The sequence below is a fragment of the Oryza glaberrima genome, chromosome 6 (genome assembly GCF_000147395.1).
Source record: "Oryza glaberrima chromosome 6, OglaRS2, whole genome shotgun sequence".
NCBI classification, from domain to species: domain Eukaryota; kingdom Viridiplantae; phylum Streptophyta; class Magnoliopsida; order Poales; family Poaceae; genus Oryza; species Oryza glaberrima.
Genome location: NC_068331.1, coordinates 10,122,967 through 10,145,309, shown reverse-complemented (window position 1 = coordinate 10,145,309; position 22,343 = coordinate 10,122,967). Strand labels below are relative to the sequence as shown.

Genomic DNA, 22,343 nt, shown 5'->3' with positions numbered 1-22,343 from the left:
TTAACATTCAAAACCGGGTAAATAACACCCTAAACCATATTCCAAGGTGGCTTTGATTGGCATGATAGTAAGCATGTACACCAATTAAGTTTCATTTCATTGATGTGAACTTATCTAAGTGTCATCTATGTCTGGAAAATATGTATAATAGGAGTTGGCACTAGTGAAAACCACCTTTGTTTTAAACAAAACCACTATAAAATAGGCCTTGAGGTGGTGTTTGTCCAGTTTTGAAACTTGAGGCTGAAAAACAACTGGTCTTTTAGTTGAGTCGAAAAATGAATTTTGAGAAGGGTTCAAAAGACAAAATGGAATTTTCCCGCCAAGATTTCTCCATCCATTTTGACACCCCCAATAGAAAAGGCAACTGATGTACATCTTGGGGAGAATGGCATCATCAGGTTCTGCAATTTGTGATAACAAAATCTTCACTAGTTCCCTTCTATTCCAGTTGATATTAAGCTTTGGTTATTTAGTGCTATATATATATTGCTGCCAGTCAAGTTGCATTAAGCTTTTGCATTGACTATGTAGTTTTATGCAGAGCATACATATGTGGTACTGGCACATATCCTGATTCCCTTCTTTACCTGTGATATTTAAGATAAGGAAAGTGAAGGAAAACGATTGCAGCTGTGTTGACTTTCTGCACTTCTCCAGGTACTTATTTTGTGACTTTGCCGCTATGGTTCACTGATACTGCGATACGTTTTTTTTTTTCTGTATTCAGAACCTTATCAAGTTCTGCAATCCCAAACGCAAGAGGATCTCTGAGGGTAGCAAAAAGAAAAGGAACATGGGATGGTATAGATGCACATAACTCGCATCAGGTAAATCATTTTTAATTATTAATTCCTGTCCTAGAGAAAATCCTGTGTCTATCTTTGAATTCCCTATCTTTTTTTTTTCTAATTTGCAACATGCTGTTTACTCAGGACATAGCAAAATACTGCGAATGGTCCTGTTCTCAAAGAATGCTGCCCTAGTGTTCCATGTGCACTGTAAGTAAAGTTACTGCAGTGCTGAGATACTGAAGAGCTTAATGGTACCATCAGAAACAGTAAGAAACTCTTCCATCCATGTGACATGTTCTATTATTCTGTACCCTATGCATATTGTCATGTAGGACCTGTTGGATTCACAGGATCGAATTCTTTACACGGGTAATTTGATATAAAACATTAGAATGACCTCATTTGGTGGGGGTGCCTAAGGGGATTGAATTACTTGTGTTTATCAAAAGGGATTGTTAGCCCTTCACTCTTGGCAGATTCTCTCTGGGAACAGAGTTTGGCACAATTAGCTACATGGATAGTTAGACATTGACACAGGCTACAAAACAACAGTTCCTACTGAAATCATCGATGCACCCCAATCTTTAGTTGTTTTGTCATAATAAAGCATAGTGTTGGGAATTACTAGAGTGAAACTCGAATCAATAGTGCTAATCTGAGATAGATTTAAGCCACATGCACACCTGATGGCCTAAAAATGTGGGTGGCTGTTTACAACTGAGTCAGAATAAAGCTCTGATGATAGTATCATGGGTATAAAGTGGCGACTATGGGAGTTAGTAGACTTCACTATTTTCCTTTACCTTTCTTTGATATAAACCTTCATATGTAGTCATAGATCAGGGTTGCTGCATGTTAGATAGAACACACTGAAAATCCAACTCATCTTGAGTTAAACCTAGAGTTCAGCCTGGAGTCTGGACACAATATTTTTCTTTTCTTTTCTGTAATACTAGCTCTCACTTCGGTTCATGGAACATGTTCCTGCATCGACATTCATTGAATGAATGCAAAAGGTCATACTGATGGTTGCTATAGCAACACGAGAATTTGTATAGGGGATATCTGTGTGGCGACCAAGTGGTAGATCCTGGGGTACATTGCCTTAAAAAAAAACTGTAGCTATCTGGACTATATGCACGACAAAGATAAGGTAGGCCGCACAAACGTGATCAGTCTAATTTTTGTTTTTCTCCAATTTGTAGATTAGGAATCGTTGTCTGCTCATCTTTATACCAAGCACGTTTTTCTTTTCCAGGTAAATTTGGATGGACATATTGAAATTGGAGGCCTCTACAATTGTACTACCTCCTTTTCAAGTTATAAGACTTTCTAGCATTGCCTACATTCATATAGATGTTAATGAATCTAGGCACACATACATGTCTAGATTCATTAACATATATATGAATGTGAACAATGCTAGAAAGTCTTATAATATAAAACGGAGAAAGTAGCATTACCCTAAAGAAAGCTTTTTACCCCCAAAGCTTTGAAGGTCCCCACAATAATCTTTCTTTCACTCATATCCCAAAGCCAAACTCTGTGGTCACGTGGCTGTTTTACTCTTCTCTCAAAGTAATCTTCACAGAATCACAGCCCCATATGGTTACAAGCAAAACGAGTCAATCTCACATGCAGACGCCAAAGCGTATACTGCTAATCTTCAGACAGCAATGACAAGTAGATTCAGCGAAAATGGGAATATCTTTTAGTAACTGATACTGATTCAGATATATCAAATATGGCAGGCATGATTTTCGAGAGAGGGCATAAGCTGGAGATCAAGAGGATGCATGTATATGAAGATCTGTGTAAGAATAAGATGATGGGCCATAGACCCTTACACTCGAACTGCTGGAGGCTGGTGAGCAATTCTGAGGATCAATCTGGTCCAACTTACTGGACCGTCGCTTGTCGGGAGGCATCTTGCGTATCTTTTTCTGTTCACTGGAAAATAATTCGTGCTACTCCCTCCGTTTCATATTAGAAGTCGTTTGATTTTTTTCTTAGTTAAATTTCTTTAAGGTTGACCAAATTTATAGAAAAACATAATAGTATTTTTAACACAAAACAAACATATTACGAAAATATATTCAATGTTAAATTCAGTGACACTAATTTTATACGAGTAAATTTCATAAAACTATAATTTTAGTGACAAAACTATCAATTTGCTGCAACATTAGTGGCATGTTTCAGTTTGCTGCAACAATAGCTTGAGAAATTATCATAAAACTGCAACTTTTATGTTATATGCTGCTACAATACATATAGGTGACAACTATAGTAGCATATAACGTAAAATTTGTAGTTTTGTTGTAGCAAACTGAAACATGTCGCTAATGTTGCAGCAAACTGATAGTTTTGTCACTAAAGTTGCAGTTTTCTGAAACATACTCATTTTATATTTTAGATGTTGTTAAATTTTTCTATAAATTTTGTCAAACTTAACAAAATTTGACTAGGAAAAAAGTTAAACGTCTTATAATATGAAACGGAGGGAGTATAATTCTTGTATCTTCCACTGCAGGTGGGCATTCGCATCAACACACACCTACAATCGTCAATCACTCATGTGTAAGTCTTAGTTCGGTAGTGAGTTTTGGTTTGGCTACTCCCTCTTTTACCACTTTACCATGAGCATGTTTTTCAAACTGGTAAGGTATATTTTTAATAATTTTTATAAGTTTCTTTAAAATATTAAATAAACCCATATTTCAAGTTTATAATAATTATTAATACCGAATTAAGTATGCCGCAGAAAATCTCCATCAAAGCAAATTCCGAACTCAGCCTAAGACTCATTTTTTTTTACTAGAAAGACTACCAGGGCTTTGTCTAGTAGTATATTTTCATTGAAAAAAGAAACTATGTACAAAGAAAACCAAAGTTACAAGGGCCAAAAAAGGATTATAAAGGTTGTAACCAATCAAAAACTAATTGCTCTAAAGGCTCCTTCATTCTGCACATATGCGGAAGAATTTCATTCTTGAAGAGGCTTCTCCATGACTGAAAAAGAGGGCACAACATTCTGAAAGATAAACCTATTTCTCTGTTTTCCAGATGTGCCAAGAGGCAATAAAAAATATTTCCAAGAAACCCATTCTGGCAAAGTTCAACCTTGATAGAACAATCATTTGAAAGAACTCCATGTGCTGATTCCAAGTAATACCCAGATGTCGCCAACATCTAACACTGAAAGGGCGGGTGAAGAAGAGATGAAGCCTGGTTTCTCTTTGACCCCCATTACACAGGACACAAGTTAAATCAGCATTCTCCTTTGCACAATGCCTTCTGTCAAGCATATCCTTGGTATTTAGCATGTCACTGAAAAGAAGCCAAGCAAACACCTTAATTTTTATAACACATTTTGTCTTCCATAGCCAAACATAGGGTCTGGGGGACTGAAGGGGCATAAAATTGAGCTTGTAAAATCTCTTAGATGTGTATGTACCCGAATTCCAAATAAAGCTCCAGCTATCTCCTTGTCCTGGCTACAAATGCAAAAGACTGAGCTCTTCTTCCATCAATAGGAATTCTTCATAGGCCTGCACTGACAGAGGAAGAAGAAAAGAATCTTCCAGTGGTCTTGAGCACATGCCTAAGACTCATTTTTGTGTGGGCTTCCTAATTTTTATATGGGAAATTGGTTAATTAGTATAATTTTTTCAATATGTTCTATTGTTACACTGATAATAATACATATGGTAAATACTCCGATGGACCACCGTAAAATACTACTTCCTTGGTTTCATGACGTAAGACTTCCTAGCATTATCTACATTCATGCTATGAATCTATTTGAATGTGAACAATGTCGTAGGCAATGCTAGAAAGTCTTATATTGTGAAACGGAGGAAGTATTGGTTATATACACATGTTTTCATTATTTTTAAGAACTTGGCTCTGCTTTTACTGAATTCTATTCTTTTTGCCTTTTTGGAAAGTAGTAAGTATTTCAGTTTATACATTAGTGCTCCAAAATTCTTTTTAACCAAAATTTCGATGTGGAAAATGGCTACTTTGTCCCTTCTTTCTCCTTCCTTGTCCCTTGTACTGATCTTAAAATGATGGTGTAAATTTTACATATATGGTGTCGGACATTATTCCTGCATTGATGGCTGCTGATATGGGCCATCGGAGTGCACTGATAGCGAATACGGAACTTCTATCTGACCTGCCCACATTTATGGATACAATAACTCTGCACGTTTGAATTTTGAATTTTTTAGGCGAAGTTTGATCTCTGCATTTTTCAGATTTTTTTGGACTCGTTTGAATCTTGGCATCGTTTGAGCAGCTAGTACATACGTTGGCTTCCGTGCATCAGAGATGAGAATCCAAGCCATAAAGAAGCCATGAATGCTCCTGAATGAGAGAGAACTGTGCTGTACTTCATCCATAGGAGTACGGCCAAAATAGGGTTCAAAAGATTCGAGAAAAGACAGCAAATTTTTTACGTTTAGCCTGCTAAATCCTGACCATGTCCGGACAAATTTATCCCGGCAGTATTTACACAGAGCTTCTTTTGGCTCATTAGCTGTGCTTTACTTGTTGATACTGGAAGTTTTAGGGGGTGTTTGAAATTAGGGACTAAATTTAGTCCCTCTTATAAAAGCATAAGTCCTTATGGTAGAGAATTATGTTTTTGTGAAAAGCATAAGTCCATATGATAGGGAATTATGTTTTTGTGAGAGGGACTAAAGTTTAGCCCCACTTTAATCCCTCCAACCAAACACCACCTAAGTAACTTTTTACCCAAAGCTTCAAATAGAATGTACAAGCACTGCAACTAACCCTGAATCGTCTGCAAATACTCACAAATATTTGCATCTGAAAACAGTTACAGTGACTGTACAACTATTGATACTGAAGAGTCGTGTACGTTGCACAACCGTCATATACATTATTGTATCGTTCCAACTAATTGGTTGATCCGTACCGTTCCAACTAGAAAAATGCCGTTTCATATAATTTATGCATGCTTTCCATTGAATTAGGCGTCTACTTGATTTGTCAAATAATCGTGGAAATTTTTAAGTGGGGTCAGCATAATTTACACACATGGCTTTCCCACCATTTTTGGGGCCTTTATTCCAACAAAATAGGGAATGGTATTCTATTGTGAGATGTTTACATCATAAAATACTAGCATCAATTACTCGATCTTTTTTTAATAATGGAATTACTCTATATTAAATATGTAGTTTCATGATCAATTCAATGTGAACTACTATGTAGTTTTAGTTTTGTAATATGGTGCCTTAAGTATGTTGTCTTCCAATTTCTAATACTCAATCTTAAATATGTAATTATGTGATAAGTTTATAGCTAAATCTGTAATTATGTGTTATATTGTCTTAAGTTTGTAGTTTTGTGATAATTTAATAAAAAGAATCTACAATTTTACAATATTTACTCAAAATTTTCTAATGCATCCCCTTTCTCTCGGTAAGATCTAATCAAACCTTACGAGTGAAAGGAAATCATTTTAAAAAGAAATAAAAAAACTTGAAGTGCTTAATATTATCAGAAAGAACTAGAATAGTATTTATACTCCTTTAAAAATCCCAATGATATTGGTGAGAGGTGAATCTGCCACCACTCACTACCAATGTTATGTAAGTCTCCCCAAATAGTGAGGTAGATGGACTTTTATCACTTTCTCAACCTCAACCCAATAAACAAGAAAATTTTATTTTGAAGTGAGAAAAAATGATGACAAATAATATGATCTGAAGATTTTACAATGAGAATAATTTTAGTTTTTAGGCTTTAGAGTGTACGGCGGGGTTCTCTTTTTTAATTGCCATTGCAACACAAGAGCATTCAACTAGTTTATGTTAAAGAAAGGAGAGAAAAAGAAGAGAAGGTTCAGTAAAAACAAATAATATATGCAACTACTATATACATATATGTAACAAGTACTTATTGTCATGCATTTTACCTGATTATAGGTATTTCTTTTAACGAACCGACAACACAATGTGCTAATTTTATTGAATATAGTATGAGAAAAATATATATATAAATATTAAGAGAAAAAAATTATACGGCCGGGGTTGTGAACACTACGGTAAAAAAGCTCTGAGAGGTGTCTTGCTTCAGCAGTTCAGCTCGGGTCCAGGTTCTAGCCCATTTAGGGCCATTTTTGGTTTGGTGTTGAATAATGCATGTTAGCATTTTGGATTGGAGCTAATTCTTGCTAAATCAATAGAGTGGAGCGAAATGTATACTATCAAAAATTTGGTAGTGTTAAAATTTACTCAAGGTTTGGTACTACCAATATTTTAGTAGGGTTTTGAACCAAACATGCCCTTATTTTTGCTCCCAAGGTTAAAGTGGATAGTTTCTTGGACTGGAGCAGGGCGGCCATGTCATTCGGGGGGACAAATCCGCGAGGAGATCACATCAAGGCCCTCCACATCAACCACCAAATATACTAGGCAGAATCATTGCGATCTTAGAACGAATCCACATCAAATGCCAGTGAAAAGATCAGTTCTTTCTCATCCACTGATCTCTCGTAGTCGTAGTGGTAGCAGCGTAGGAGTAGTAATTTCCATTTCGATCCCTTCTCTTGTTGATTCAGGGCATGTTTAATTTTAGGGGTGAAAAGTTTTGGCTTGTTATATCGGATATACGAATATATAATTGAAGCGTTAAACGTAGATTACTAACAAAACAAATTAAAGATTCTACCTGTAAACTGCGAGACGAATTTATTAAGCCCTAATTGATCCGTCATTAGCAATTGTGTACTGTAGCACCATATTGTTAAATTATGGAGCAATTAGGCTTAAAAGATTCGTCTCGCAATTTACACGCAATCGGTTGTAATTAGTTTTTTTTCCTATACTTCATACTCTATATATGTGTCCAAACATTCAGTGTGACAGGGTGAAAAGTTTTTGCGTAGGAACTAATCAGGGCCTCAGTCTCTTCTTGTTTCGTGCTGTTTATTTCTCTGCTGTTTTTCTTGGGATGTGATTTAGGCCCTGTTTAGATTCCACCCTAAAATTTTTCACCCTGTCATATCGAACGGTTGAACACCTGTACGAAGTATTAAATATAGGCTTAAAAAATAACTAATAGCACAAATTGTGACTAATTTACGAGACTAATCTATTAAGCTTAATTGCTTCATGATTTGACAATGTAGTGCTACAATAACATTTACTAATGATAAATTATTTAGGCTTAATAAATTCGTCTCGCGGTTTACTGATGGATTCTATAATTAGTTTTTCTATTAGCGTCCGAACACTCTATACGACACCCTATATAACACCCGATATGACACGCTAAAACTTTACGCACCTGATCTATACACCCCCTTAGCCTCTCTGCAAATTTGCCTTTTACCCTTTCTTTCTTTTTATGTTTTGTCCGATGAACGCGAGGTTCCATGGCTGCGTCTGCATTCCTGCAGAAAAGGATGAAAGGAGGCATCTTGCTTTTGGCCGTTCTTGGTGGTATTCTTGCTTTCCTCTCGGCTTTCTGCGAGAAAGTTTGCGTTTTGATGTGACTGGTGGTTGTATAATATCAGCAGCAGCAGCCATTGCAATGACTTGCTGCTCTCAAACTTTGGAAGATTTATAATTTGATATTTCAGAAAATTTTTAACCAAATTTGGAAGTTCATCACGGGGTATTTCGGTCATTAGGATAAAATTGTACAATAGCACTAATGGAGCCTAACTGAATGACGATGGTATATTATAGAAGTTAAACAAAATACGATGGCATATTATAGAACTTGACAAACTCATTGATACATTAATATAATATAGAATATGGCCAAAACCAGTGTCATACAACAAATTCTCTCTACTCCCTCCGTACTATAATATAAAATAAAAGATTTTAGGTGAATGTGTTATATTATGAGATGGAGGACGTATTTCTTATGGTTGTTCACTAAACTACCCATCTACTATGGTGCCACATTTTTTTAAAAAAGTTAAATCTTATACTATAAGTCCATATCTTACATATTAAATTACATACACTTAAAATATTTTAGATAAATATAGAAAAAAGATTTATTTATCCATTTAATTATGGAAAAAAATATTAGTCTAAATTAACATATATGTAAAAATAATATGAAAGAATTAGAAAAATACCATATAAATACTGATAGTTATCATATATCATGCATTGAGAAAAGAAGACCATAATTGAATGTTTTTATTGAGCAAAATGATCGTATTATTTTTATCTTTTTAGTGGGATCTATCTAACCATAATTAATCAACCTATATTAGCAAAAGTCTGTATCGTCATTCAATAACATATCATAACATTATTAGTAATAGCTGAGTAGACCGGCCCACCCACACTGTGCAGAGACGATAAAACTATAGTTGGCTTATCATAGCATGAGATTATCGGCTAATGGACAACCCACTTTATTAATTGCTCTAGAGAAAAAAAAATTACCATTTGTACTTATATCATCCTTTAACCATTCTTTTCATTTACACTACAGCTAACTTTACATTTTCGTTACAATTTGGACCACCCCATTTTATCCATCTCCAAATCCGATGACTCCATCGCAGCTCCACCTCCAAATCCAATGACTCTACAACCACTCTGCACACTAACTCTTTCTCTCCTTTTACGTTTTTTCCTCCGATATTTGGGAAACCACCATATCTAGCAAGGAGGAGCCCGGATCTAACATCTTCGCTCTATGTCAGGTCGGCTCCTACCTCCCCGAGTCCCTGCAAACCCGACACCCCGACCTCAACTACGACCATAACAATAGCATACATGATGGCATGTGAGGAGAAAAAACATATCGGTCACTAGTGGGTGCGGCTATGTATGCGAAGGTGGAGAGAAGGAACGATGTTGGCTCATGAAGAAAGAGCGATGGTGACAGTGCAGGAACGATAACTAGTGATTATGAGTGCTCCCAGAAGTTTACCATCAATACAATCCCAACTGAGTTTATTGTATTTTTTTTTCTATGAGTTCTGCTGACACGTGGGCCACCAGTCTATCATAAAAGAAAGGGTAACATAGTAAATTTGAGATTAAGGTAGAGAGTAGCCGAGTGTCTCCCCATTCCCTCCCGTCTCGTCTCCGCTCATTGCGCCATCTCGCGCATGAACAGGGGAGGGGCGCCGATCTCCATCTGGCGAGCAGAGAAGGGGGAGGGGATCCTGGTGAGCAACCACATCCTCTTTCTCATTCATCTCTCTCTCTCTCCCACCTACTTCTGTGTGGAATTTGCTTGCGTTAACCCTATCTTCTCCCCAAGATCTGGAAGGAAGAAACTTTCTCTCTTAATTTCAGAGCCTTAACCTTAATACAAGAAACAGTTTGTTTGTTCCTCAAAAAAGTTTGGGGGGTCAAAAAGGGAGAAATGCCGTTAATCTGCGGGGCTGTGCTTGCTTGCGTTCATCCTCCATTTCCTGCTTGCAATGTGGCTGCAAGAAAAGATTAAAAGGGCCTCTCTCGTTTAGGTCGGGGTGCTAGGAAGTAGGGAAACACCTTTCTCTCTTCTTTTGCTAGGAAAAAGATGGCGCCTTTGATGGGACAAGCCATCTTTGCTGATCCCATCCCTAGCACTTGTTTATTCCAAAGTGGGGGGAGTGATGGTCGATAGATCTGTAGAGTTGTATGATTGCGGTTAGTGGGCGGTTGGACAGGTTCAGTGTTTTCGACATTAGCTTTTGTGATGATGCCTTTTTTGAGCGAGTTAGATGGATAAAATCAGTGGGTGGCTTCAGTTGTGACTTGTGAGGAGTGAGTCTCGTTGTAGTGGACCTGTGGGAGGTTGATGGATCTGCGTGTGCAGGTTGGTTCTTGATTATTTTGTTTTTTTTTTTTGTTTGGGATTGTTGGGGGATGATCTCTTGTTCATCGAATTGGTGGATTTCTGTATTTTTTTGTGCAGTTCTTTTGTATCTAGGCATGTTCTAATCAATTGAAATTCTTTTGCTGCCCTTTGCAGATTCTGATGGCAAGTGTCAACACCAAGCTTATAAATCTTTGATTGGTCAGTAGTTCTTTCTGCAATCTGGTCTGATATATATACGTATCAGTTGTGGGAGCAATGGCTTCAAAGGCAATGCCTCGAGCGCCCCCTGCAGCTCCCAACATACAGTCACTGAAACTGTGTTCTCAGAATGATTCTTCTTTGGAGACAACCAGTCCGAGTAAACGAAGTGCATTGGTGCCAGGAAGGTCAGCTGAATCAAGCAAACCGAATTCCGAAGTGGTGCAAAAGGAGCAGAAATCAACTCAGCATCAAAATGAGTCCATTGATCTTACGGGTAGCAATGATCCTGCAGAAGTAAAGGCTGAGGGTAACCTGGTTCCAAAGCGTCTTGCAGATGAGGAAAAGGGTGTTGTGGAGGATGGAATTGCGAACGGAAGCTTGAAATCATCTTCAGCTTTAGGAAAGGAGCATGGTATAGCAAGTGCAAGTGGAAGTGCCAGGTTGGTTGGGAGATCTGAGACTGGAGAAAGAGGTTTCAGTAGCAGCAGATGCAGGCCAAGCACGAGCAGTGATGTCAGTGATGAAAGCGCTTGCAGCAGCATTTGTAGCGTCACCAAGCCTCACAAGGCGAATGATTCACGATGGGAGGCAATCCAGATGATCCGGACTAGGGATGGAATCCTTGGCCTGAGTCATTTTAAGCTATTGAAGAAGCTAGGTTGTGGTGATATCGGCAGTGTGTACCTTTCAGAACTGAATGGAACGAAGAGCTATTTTGCGATGAAGGTTATGGACAAGGCATCACTTGCAAGCCGCAAGAAATTGCTTCGAGCCCAGACTGAGAAGGAAATCTTGCAGTGCCTGGATCATCCTTTTCTTCCAATGTTATATACCCATTTTGAGACTGATAAGTTCTCATGCCTGGTTATGGAGTTTTGCCCTGGTGGAGACCTGCATACTCTTCGACAAAGGCAGCGTGGCAAGTATTTTCCAGAACAAGCTGTCAAGTACGTATGATTTACTCAATGCACATGATACACATTAATACCTTGGTACTCTTGTAGGGTTCACTATCTTTTTCATCCGTTGTTTGTCTGTTCCGATAAATTTCGAAAACGTGGATACACAATTCAGAAAAGGTTATGGTTTGCTTTAAGTTAGTGTAACTGCGTAATTGGATGGATTATATTAAGTATGTAAGCTGATTGTGATGATAATTTTGTGCAAGTTGTCAATGTGAAGTCAATACATGCAAAATTAATTTCTACACAATGATATTTCATTTTATCATTGTAGTTTTTTTAAGAATTAATAAAGACTGCAGCTTACATCCACATTCAAGAGCTAAAACTCCTTAAATAGCATGAACTAAGCAACAGCATGAAAAGTGGTATGCATATCTTTGGAATATTTGTTTTGTTCCATGTACTTCTTGAATTCACTTATTTGCAAGATAGCATAGTAAACTGATATTGCACTTTCTTCTTGGTCGCAGATTCTATGTGGCAGAAATACTCCTTGCTATGGAGTACTTGCACATGCTTGGTATCATATATCGTGATCTGAAGCCGGAAAATGTCCTTGTCCGTGAGGATGGACACATCATGCTATCTGACTTTGACCTCTCCCTGCGCTGTGCAGTGAGCCCAACACTGATCAGATCATCTAACCCTGATGCAGAAGCACTTCGGAAGAACAACCAGGCCTATTGTGTTCAACCTGCTTGTGTGGAGCCATCCTGCATGATTCAGCCATCGTGTGCCACTCCCACAACATGCTTTGGTCCCCGATTTTTCTCCAAGTCAAAGAAGGATCGAAAACCAAAGCCTGAAGTTGTCAATCAGGTCAGCCCATGGCCTGAGCTCATAGCAGAACCTAGTGATGCACGCTCAATGTCATTTGTTGGTACACATGAGTACTTGGCCCCTGAGATTATCAAAGGCGAGGGTCATGGTAGTGCTGTTGACTGGTGGACCTTTGGCATATTCTTGTATGAGCTTCTGTTTGGAAAAACACCTTTCAAAGGGTCAGGAAACCGTGCAACACTGTTCAACGTCATTGGCCAGCCGCTGCGCTTCCCTGAATACCCGGTTGTGAGCTTCTCAGCAAGAGATCTAATTAGGGGCCTGCTCGTCAAGGAGCCCCAACAAAGATTGGGTTGTAAGCGTGGTGCCACTGAGATAAAACAGCATCCATTTTTTGAGGGTGTGAACTGGGCATTGATACGCTGCGCAAGCCCTCCAGAGGTTCCCAGGCCTGTTGAGATTGAGAGGCCTCCAAAGCAACCTGTTTCGACATCGGAGTCTGCTGCTGCCCCTTCTGATGCTGCCCAGAAAAGCAGTGATAGCTATCTAGAATTCGATTTCTTTTAGGACTCAATAATTTTTTTTCCATTTGTTTGCATCATCTTGAGTAGGGTTTTCACATGTAGTGTCTTGCAGATTAATATGTAGATTTTTTTGTTTCTGTCAACCTGTCCTGTTTTTCTTGAAGTAAACTTATTGGCATTCAGATTTATATTTCTCAGCAAAGATCTGAAATGGTTAATCTTCAAGTGAGTCAAAGAAAGGCCGCCAGTTTCTGGCTTGTGCAGTGCTAGCTCAGTTTTGTGTACCCTATATATTTCGCATAGTAATTACTAGTACTCAACAATTGTTCTGTTACAGTGTTACTTCTGTCTGATGGAGCATTTCAAATTAACTGTATTGTCCTTACCAGATTGTCACTGTAATTGCTGAATAGTTATGTGCATGAGCTGAAACACATTCAGTGAGAAGTTTCACTGAATAATGCTTGATCCAGAACAAAGAATGTTGATCAATATTGACTCATTGACTGTAACAGCAATTTTTGTATCTCAGTATAACTAAATGGTGTGTACTAGCTATACCATAGATGCTAATCAATTATTTTGTTAATGCGTGATTGGCTGACAGCTTGACATAGCCATGTGTTCCTCTGCCCTATCCCTGTCTGCTATGAGGTTTTGATTTACGCATCTAGGACAAATTCTTTTTGGAGTAATAAATTGTCACATGTATATGCTGTAATCTATGATCAATGATAGGTGCTCCATGTCAGGATTGCCAGGTTGCCTCCTGGAGGTCTGTCTAGCATGTTTTATTGCTCGGTCTTCTGGCTATACATGAAGAATTGAGGATATAATAGAGTGCCAGATTTTCTGTCCTTTGGCTGCATTTTTCATGTGGTTCTAGACATTATATTATAATCAAGCACAACTCTTCACCATACAACAATGCAGAAAAAATGCTGGAAATATCCCATATAACAACCATCATCTCCTGTACAAATGAATCAAGAAATTCAAGATCACAACATTGGTGAAAGTGTTTTTTTACAAGCTTTTGTTGTCTGAAGATTCTATGCGTGCAGTGTTCTATATCTGCAAAAGTGACTGAAGCAGCAACCATAAAAGTAAGATCAAAATGAGAAGCATTTCAAATATTTTGTGATTTTATTCCTTTCATTGGGATTAGTCTCCTTTTCGTCATCATCAGCCACAGCGCTATTGTTATGATCTGGTGCAGGTGACAGTGGCGTTGGGCTGATAGAATTACTCTTGTTATTTACAGGAGAAGGTGAAATTGGTGGTGTTGGATCAGCAGTTGGCACAGTTGTAACCTCCTTGCCATCACAGATAATCTTGACTTCACAGTAGAGAGGTGCGTTCTTCTGAACCTGTCCTGCTATTGTGTTTCCTCTCTTGAACTTCCTGTGCTCATTCAGACAAATTCAGAATGTATTTCTGAAATGCCAGCAAATTATTTTGGTAGTTCTGTTAATTGGAACTTGCAAGGTATATAAACCTTACCGCAAATTAGATTTTGAAACCCCCAGAACTAGCTGTTGTACATGAAAGACCGGAATAAGTTCGAGGATCGCATCGGCAACATGATCGCTCTCGATGAGGTACACATCAACATTAACCTGAAGATATGACAGGAATTATAATTGGATTTCTATATGTGCCTTTCAGATACATCTCAAGCTGTTGTATGAGCACAGAAATGTGAAGATCTGATGTAACCAGTTCACCTGAAAGTTGCGGCAATGGTCTAAATATTTTTGCAACATCACACGCCTCTTTGATCTCTCTTGGTTCATGTAAGTTTCTACCTGCTCTGGGTTTGCTTGGCTCTTAGGCATCATTCCTACTATTTCAGAAATCAAAGGAGACATACATCAAGTTCATCAGAAGATATGCATCAACTTAATCTGTTCAGATTTAAAAAGTTCAGATGAACAGTCAGTATTCAGAAAAAAAATACAATCAGAAATTTTGTCTATTCAGACGGTGACAGCAGAGCTTCAGAATATATGATCGTTTCGTCTGTATCAGGGCAGGTCCTAACATATTTGGGCTTGGGGAGACGCACAAAAATATATCGAGGTACTTTTTCAACAAAGTATTAAACTGCATCTACTTCAGTGCTATGTAATCTTAAATATAGCATTTGGTAAGGATAATCTAAAAAAGAATTCCTTGAGAACGACCAATTTGGCAAATCCATTCTCCTCCTTATCCTCTATCAAATGGTCAGAACCAATTGAAAATTTTAAAAATACAAATTATCTTGACAAGAAAGCTACTATTCCTATTTTTGGTTGTAGACATCATGTGTGGGAGTAGTATAATATTTAACAACGACTCAATCTAGAAGGGAACACAAATTCTAGACTCAACCATGGCTATGATGTCCAAATGAAAAGACTTTAAGGGCATGTTTGGTACAGTTCCAACTCCTAAATATAACTCCAGGAGTTGAATCTGGAGTGGAGTTGTGGAGCTGCCTAAACCCAGCTCCACAACTCTAGTACATTTTGTGAGAGAGCTCCACCCAACTCCACTCCCAGTTTTGATGGAGCTGAAACTGTTTGGCTGAGCTCCAGTTCCAGGAGGGGTGGAGTTGGAGCTGAAGCTATGCCAAACAGGTCCTAAATATAGATCCTGCGCCCTATCCCTCCAGAAAAACCGAACGGTTTCTTCAGAGTTATGTATTTATGATTTGCTCTTAATATTTTTGACTGTATGGTGAGCTATCTATATTGCTCAGCTAGCCTAAAATGAGAGTTATATATACAACAGTATATATATCTCTGCATATACCAGAAAGCCTTGGGGTTTTCCTAAGCTCTAGGCAGTCGCCCTTCTCAGCCCCCCTATCTGGCCATGCCAAAGAATATAATGACCTGTCTGCATCATTCAGCAATCAGCGATGAATTTCTGTGCGAGGGTCAACCAAAAAAAAAAGGCTCCGAGAACGGAACGGAATCTCACTGTACTGTTCTGTTCACATTTCAGTGGAAGTGTAACAACGTACTCGCCCTGCTCACGCCGGCATCTCAGAGACCTAACACTCTACTCTACTGTTTGCCATCCAATATACTCCACGTATATGGAGTTGAGAACAGAGAATAAAATTAATGCGGAATCGCATGAAGCAAATTTCGTGATGGGATGCACTTTTGTACCTGACCGAGCAAATTAAAATTGGTTTTGTCAAATCGAAAATCAAATGTGGGTTTTAGAAATATACCACTGATGGGTCATTATCCCTTAACTATAGATGCATCGACAAAACAAATATAGAGTTTATTTCTCGCATAAGGGTCGTGTTCTTTTCAGCTTACAGATTATAGATGATACGGCACACTTCGTAAGCTTCAAAACCATACTTTATTTGTAAAAACTTTAATTATGGGCATTTCTTAGAAAACTTTTTGAAAACCAACAATTCAATATTTTAATATTTAATTCATTCATTTATATTCTCGAATAATTTCCATACACTTAATTCTATACATCACCCATAAAGAACAAGCCCTTATATTATCTAGAGAAATTTTACTATCCTTGATGAGAAAGTAGCCATAGGTACTAAATTTCATACTAAAATATCTAATAGCTGAAGGTAACGGGTTTTACACTAGAAAATATATTACCTCCCAGTATTTTTTTATGGATGGTAAAATTACCCATATAGAGAAGGAACTAGGTGTAACTCCTTCGAATCAACTAGAATTGTAGGCTCGCTTCCACTACCCTTTTTGAAAATGGGTTATTCTGTCTATCCAAACAGGGTACACACAAGTGTCCCGTACACACTAACTAATAAATATCACCGAAAATTCTAAAAAAAATGTACATGCACTTCCAATAGTATCACACCTAACTTCAAATTCATTATACTTAGAGAGAGAGAAAAAAGGACAAATTTCTGACACATTTATACTCTTAAATATATAATATTTTTCCTTTTCTATTATGGCTAAAATATACTCTCTCCATTTCATATTATAAGTCGCTTTGATTTTTTGTCAAACCTTTTTATGTTTGACTAAGTTTATAGAAAAATTTAGCAATATATATAACTCCAAATCATTTTCATTAAATATAACATTGAATATATTTTTATAATATGCTTATTTTTATTAGAATGTTGTTATATTTTAAATATATTTCGTATTAGAAAGAAAAATTCTAAGCGACTTATAATATTATAAAACGGAGGGAGTAATGAATTTGAAGTTGATACTTTATATATACGTGCAATACTATTGGAAGTACATGTTCAATTTTTTTCCTAGAATTTTTTGTAACATCTGTTATTTGGTGTATATGGAGTGTGCACGTGAAACTTTTGTAGACATGATATATATATCTCTTCCTATTCATACATGCCTTGGTTGGTGATCATTCTAGAATTTTTGGAAAGTTGATCACTCTAGAATTAGCATGGACACCTAAACCAAACACCACATGGGTGGTATTGTTTCTATCTCCAATTCTCCATGCAGTCAACATCAGCTCTAGAGCTTTTTTGCTGCAAGGTTTGCGATGGGGCAAAATATGCCTAGCGTAGGACGGCAGGATGCCAACAAAGCTAGAATGGAACTACAGCTTGTGACAATGCCAGCTTTGAAAAATTCAGTCAAAGACAAATCACCCCCTAAGCTAGTCCAAGAACTTGACCTTGATTTCAACAATTCTGCAGGCCAATCTCCAACCAAAGATTGCTGGGACCCAATTGTGATCTTACCAACTGAAACACAAGAACAGTCCTTCGAATTAACCGTTTTAATTTACTCTTTGATCAATAGTCTCTAATTTTCCATATGCAATACTAAAACACCCTTGTTCTAATCCAGCTAGCTCAAGAAGACGATCAAAGCAGCTTCATAATCACAGTCAACAAGTGTATGAGCTAGGCCTTAGACAAATATACCATACATGTATAGGAAGTTTGTATTTCTAATTAATGATCCAATAAATTAAGTAGTAATCACTAGTTCCATCTCAGAAACACATGTGCCAGATTTTCTTGAGGCAAATGTATAAATGGAAACATGTTTCAATTAGCTGTTGGTCAAATTAAGAGTATGGACAGAGAGGGGTGTGTGCTTACATCCGGTGGGGATGCTGATGACGACGGGGAAGACGTGCACGAGGTAGACGAAGCTCCGCGGCGAGGCCAGCCGCCGCAGCGCCCACGACAGCGCCTCCATGCTTGACCCGCCCTTCCCCACCGCCACGTACACGTCGGCGGCGGCGGCAGGAGGAGCCAGCGACGCCGGCCCTGCCTCATCCTCCATCTCCTCGATCTCCCACGTGCTGATGCCATTGTTCCCATCTCTCCCCCTGCCGGCGCCGCCGCTGCCGCCGTCCTTCCCCGGCCGTCCACCGGCTTCGTCGCCGTCCTCCACGACGCCGCCGCCGCCGCCTTCTTCCCGAGACTCCTCGGCCATGTGGAGGAGCGAGCGAGACGACGTACGGCGACGCAGCAAATGAAGACGAAGGGAGGAGAGGAGAGGAGGTGTTGGGTTATGTATGAATTATGATATGACACTGCATGCTGTGGCGAAGGTGTAGAGGATGTGTTTGTGTGCGCGTTTCAAATTTGACTTTTTTTTTTCGCGGGTACTATAATAATTGTATTCATTTGGTACGATTATTTCATGTGCTTGTAATTAATTCCACGTTCTCGTATATGCGAAAAAATATCCTGTTTTCGGATATACTCTCTCCGTCCCTAAATATTTGACGCCATTGGCTTTTTTAAACATGTTTGACCGTTCATATTATTTAAAAACTTTTGTGAAATATGTAAAACTATATTTAACAATGAATCAAATGATAAGAAACGAATTAATAATTAATTAAGTTTTTTTAATAAGATGAACAGTCAAACATGTTTAAAAAAACCGACAGCGGTCAAATATTTAGGGACGGAGGGAGTAACAAAGTTAATATAATGTAGTACTACTACTGTATATATATGTAGGTGGGTGTGTTTAAATTTTGAGAGAGATAACCGAATAGATGGATGGATGGGGCTGAGCTCGGTTTCCTGAACTCGACGCAACAGCGACTGTACAAAGACACGCTTCTTGTATTTATGCACATTTACATTATTACATACTCCCTCCGTTTCAAAATATTTGACACCGTTGACTTTTTAGCATATGTTTGATTGTTCGTCTTATTTAAAAAAATTTATGAAATATGTAAAACTATATATGTACATGAAAGTATATTTAACAATGAATCAAATGATATAAAAAGGATAAATAATTACTTAATTTTTTTGAATAAGATGAATGGTCAAACACATACTAAAAAGTTAACGGTGTCAAACATTTTGAAACGGAGGGAGTATATGTATATATATGGATATGAGATTTAACCTGTCCGGGAACAGAACACGCCAGTACGCCACATCATTCACACACAGCAGAATCAACATACATATACATATATGTATATATGATCTCTTCAGGAAGACACCAACGCACTGTGACAGCAAAGTTCAGACAACATATACATTATACATGCTCGCTGTATCCGAATCCTACTAATCATTCACACAGCGGCTAATTAGTTACCAGCAAAGGGAACAGCTAAATCAGATTAAGCTTAATTTCTGACACTGGAACACGTATGGTATATTCAGAATATTATACCAGTATGACATCATGCAGATCATGGCAGGTGAGGCAAAGAAAAATAAATAAAAGAATCAAGCGTATAAATACACACGTATAGTATTAGTAAACTAGTAATGAAATGGAGATGATTGCAGGCGGGGCGTGGACCGGGAGCGGAATATGCTCGGGGATCCCGGTCGGATTCCCTCATCCCCACCTCCGTTGTTTTCTCGATCGAGACGCGGCGTCGTGGTCAAACCCGGCCGGATGACGTCGCTGCGCCGTCCGCCAGAGACCCGGCCGGCCGCCACCGCCACCGGCGACGACGACTACTTCGCCAATCGCCGTCAATGGCCGCGAGCAGCCGGCGACTAGGGAGTAGGGACTTGCTGCATCTGCGGCTCTGGGCTGCTTCTGGGCTTGGCTGCTCTGGGCCATGATGCCATGATGGGCCGCTGCAAGTAACCGGCGAGTAAGTAGCCGTGAAGGCCCATCTAGAAAAAATAAAAATGAAACTGGTTTACAATTGGAATAAGTTCACATAGGTCCCTGATAATTCACGTTGAGTTTGAATTACATTCTTCAACTGCAATGCCAGATATAACGTGTCCCTTTTCTTTTAAAACTGGTACAAATATAGTTCCAAGGCAGTATTGTAGGCTATTTTGACTGACGTAGCACGGGAAGCAAAAATAAATGATGAAAAACCTTTGTGGGCCTCACATGTCAGTGAAACATCTTCCTCCTCTCTCTCCTCATGTCCCCTCTCTTCCTCATCTTTGTTCAGGTCTCCAGCGTACAGAATCAGAGGGGAGAAGGGCAGTGTCGCTACGAACGAGCGGCGCACAACAGCATGGCCGCGGTCACAGCGCCTCATTATCATCACGATGTCCGCGTTGAGATGGGGTCGGTGGACCCAGTGATTGCAATTTTGGTTCGAAATTTTGGAAATTTCAGACCCCACCAGCAAATCAATATATCGACCGAAATTTTTGGGTTTTATCAAATTTTTGTTGAACTTGGTCAAATTTATTCAAATTTAGTCAAAATATGTCAAAATTTCATAACATTTTGGTTTGAAAAGTGCCAAAAATCCTGAAAATTCGTAAATTTCGGTCCTACCGAAATCACCGAAATTTCCCCTGAAATTGAAAGTTTAAACCCTGGGTGGAACCCTTCCTGGATGACATACTCCAGGAGAAGCCCGCCTGGTTCACGTCGAAGAATCTGCGCAAGTTCACCGGGGGCTACGCGGAGCGTAGTAGCTTGGTGGCGGCGGCTTCGGCATGGTGTACTACAGCAAGTTTTCCAACGGTGTACAGGTGGCTGTCAAGACCCTGCACCGCACACTGGACCGCCGCACCGGGGAGCAGCTATATACCACATCAAGGCACCACCACCAAGGCACTTGTTTACAAGTACCTCGAGAACGGCTCGCTTGACTGCGTCATGTTCGAGCATGGCAGCGGCGGTGGCATGGTGTGCAAGGCTAGTGAGGTACCTGCACGAGGAGTTCCAGCACTGGATCATGCATTACAACATCAAGTTGCGCAAGGTGCTGCTCACCACCGATGTACTACGCGCCCAAGTGTTAGGGCCTCTACTGGGCTGCACCATGGGCTCGGTTAGTCATGTTCCAGCCTAGGCCCAAGCAAGCAGCACTACCAGCATATATGAGCAGCAACAGAAAACATGGGGGCATCGATTGATCAATTTGGCGAGCTGAGGCTCACGGCGACGACGGCGACCTGGGCGGCCGGTGGGCATCCCTTGTCGATCTACTTCTCTTCTTCCTCCTCCTTCTCCTTTCTGTGTTACTAGAAACTTGTATCCCCCATTTCTTCTTTTGTTCCTCCAAATATTTGAGTGTTGAAGCATATATGGTTGCTATTTGAATTGGAGCAAAGGGTGCTAACAATTTGGTATCAGAGCTGTCGATTCATGGGATTTCTAGCATGGAGTTGATGGGAGAGTACTGCAGCAACGCCCCATGCAAGTGGTTGTTAGATTTGGGCAAGGGTGCTGCTCATGACACCGACACCCACAACCTGTTCGATGGAATGCCTAGCCAATCTGAGATGCCCAAGGAAAATCAGAGGATATCTAAGCCTGTCCCCATCAATTCTACCATGAACAAAAAGGAGAAATGGCTAGACAAAGCTCTAGATCGGATATTGGAGAAGTTTGAACAAATGGAGGCCATGCGCATGCAAGAGGAGAAGATCAATTAGATATTTCAAAAGTTGGAGAAGATAAAGGTTCGTAGGAGCAAGGTTTCCGAGGAAATGATTGCTGCCATCAGGGCAATCACTGTCATCCTCAAGGGTGCATCATCTCCAACACCAATGGCACCACCCCTTCCAGTGCACACCAACTGTTTGATGTAATGCCCCAATGATAGTAGCTCGAGCACAATATCGAGATCCATCTACATCAACGAGGGGACTGCTCCGACTGTCATCCTGGAGCATGAGGATGGTGAGGGCAAGGATCACATGCCCTTCATTGTCATCAAGGACCTTCCTGAGTTCACGCCCACTATGTGTTCGATGATATGTTCTAGCTCCGACACCAAGCCTGATCTCACTGTGGCTGTTGTGGTTACTTGTGCCACTTCTGTAGAGTCATCAATGGAGATGGTAG

General features: G+C 39.3%; 2 protein-coding genes and 1 long non-coding RNA gene across 4 annotated transcripts; 2 read left to right on the top strand and 1 right to left on the bottom strand.

The window, feature by feature from the left end:
* Positions 1 to 1,098: 1,098 nt before the first annotated feature.
* LOC127777961 (uncharacterized) lies at positions 1,099 to 5,667 on the top strand. The gene is made up of 4 exons (XR_008018388.1): positions 1,099 to 1,947; positions 2,053 to 2,661; positions 3,328 to 3,374; positions 3,861 to 5,667. It is a non-coding gene; the product is annotated as an uncharacterized LOC127777961 (long non-coding RNA).
* A 4,168-nt stretch (positions 5,668 to 9,835) lies between these two features.
* LOC127776791 (protein kinase G11A) lies at positions 9,836 to 13,419 on the top strand. Of its 2 annotated transcripts, none has more exons than XM_052303339.1 (3): positions 9,836 to 9,975; positions 10,767 to 11,761; positions 12,250 to 13,419. In XM_052303339.1, exons 2-3 carry the CDS (start codon positions 10,869 to 10,871, stop codon positions 13,124 to 13,126), a joined length of 1,770 nt encoding a protein of 589 aa, XP_052159299.1. In that variant the 5' UTR covers positions 9,836 to 9,975; positions 10,767 to 10,868; the 3' UTR covers positions 13,127 to 13,419. The 2 variants fall into 2 exon arrangements, with proteins under 2 accessions (XP_052159299.1, XP_052159300.1); XM_052303340.1 differs by lacking the exon at positions 9,836 to 9,975 and adding an exon at positions 10,025 to 10,610.
* Positions 13,420 to 13,523: 104 nt separating this feature from the next.
* Positions 13,524 to 18,607, bottom strand: LOC127776792 (U-box domain-containing protein 35). Its single transcript, XM_052303341.1, has 4 exons — positions 18,182 to 18,607; positions 14,811 to 14,929; positions 14,587 to 14,702; positions 13,524 to 14,487 (listed from the first exon to the last, which is right to left on the bottom strand). Exons 1-4 carry the CDS (start codon positions 18,519 to 18,521, stop codon positions 14,196 to 14,198), a joined length of 867 nt encoding a protein of 288 aa, XP_052159301.1. The 5' UTR covers positions 18,522 to 18,607; the 3' UTR covers positions 13,524 to 14,195.
* Positions 18,608 to 22,343: the final 3,736 nt, after the last annotated feature.

Bases quoted from the DNA above. Each gene is read 5' to 3' on its own strand.
- LOC127776792 (XM_052303341.1), bottom strand. From the start codon at position 18,521: ATGGCCGAGGAGTCTCGGGAAGAAGGCGGCGGCGGCGGCGTCGTGGAG. The intron at 14,703-14,810 runs GTGAACTGGTTA...TCATATCTTCAG, and splicing joins ACCATTGCCGCAACTTTCAG to GTTAATGTTGATGTGTACCT. The intron at 14,488-14,586 runs GTAAGGTTTATA...GAATGAGCACAG, and splicing joins GTTTCAAAATCTAATTTGCG to GAAGTTCAAGAGAGGAAACA.
- LOC127776791 (XM_052303339.1), top strand. From the start codon at position 10,869: ATGGCTTCAAAGGCAATGCCTCGAGCGCCCCCTGCAGCTCCCAACATA. The intron at 11,762-12,249 runs GTACGTATGATT...TCTTGGTCGCAG, and splicing joins TTTCCAGAACAAGCTGTCAA to ATTCTATGTGGCAGAAATAC.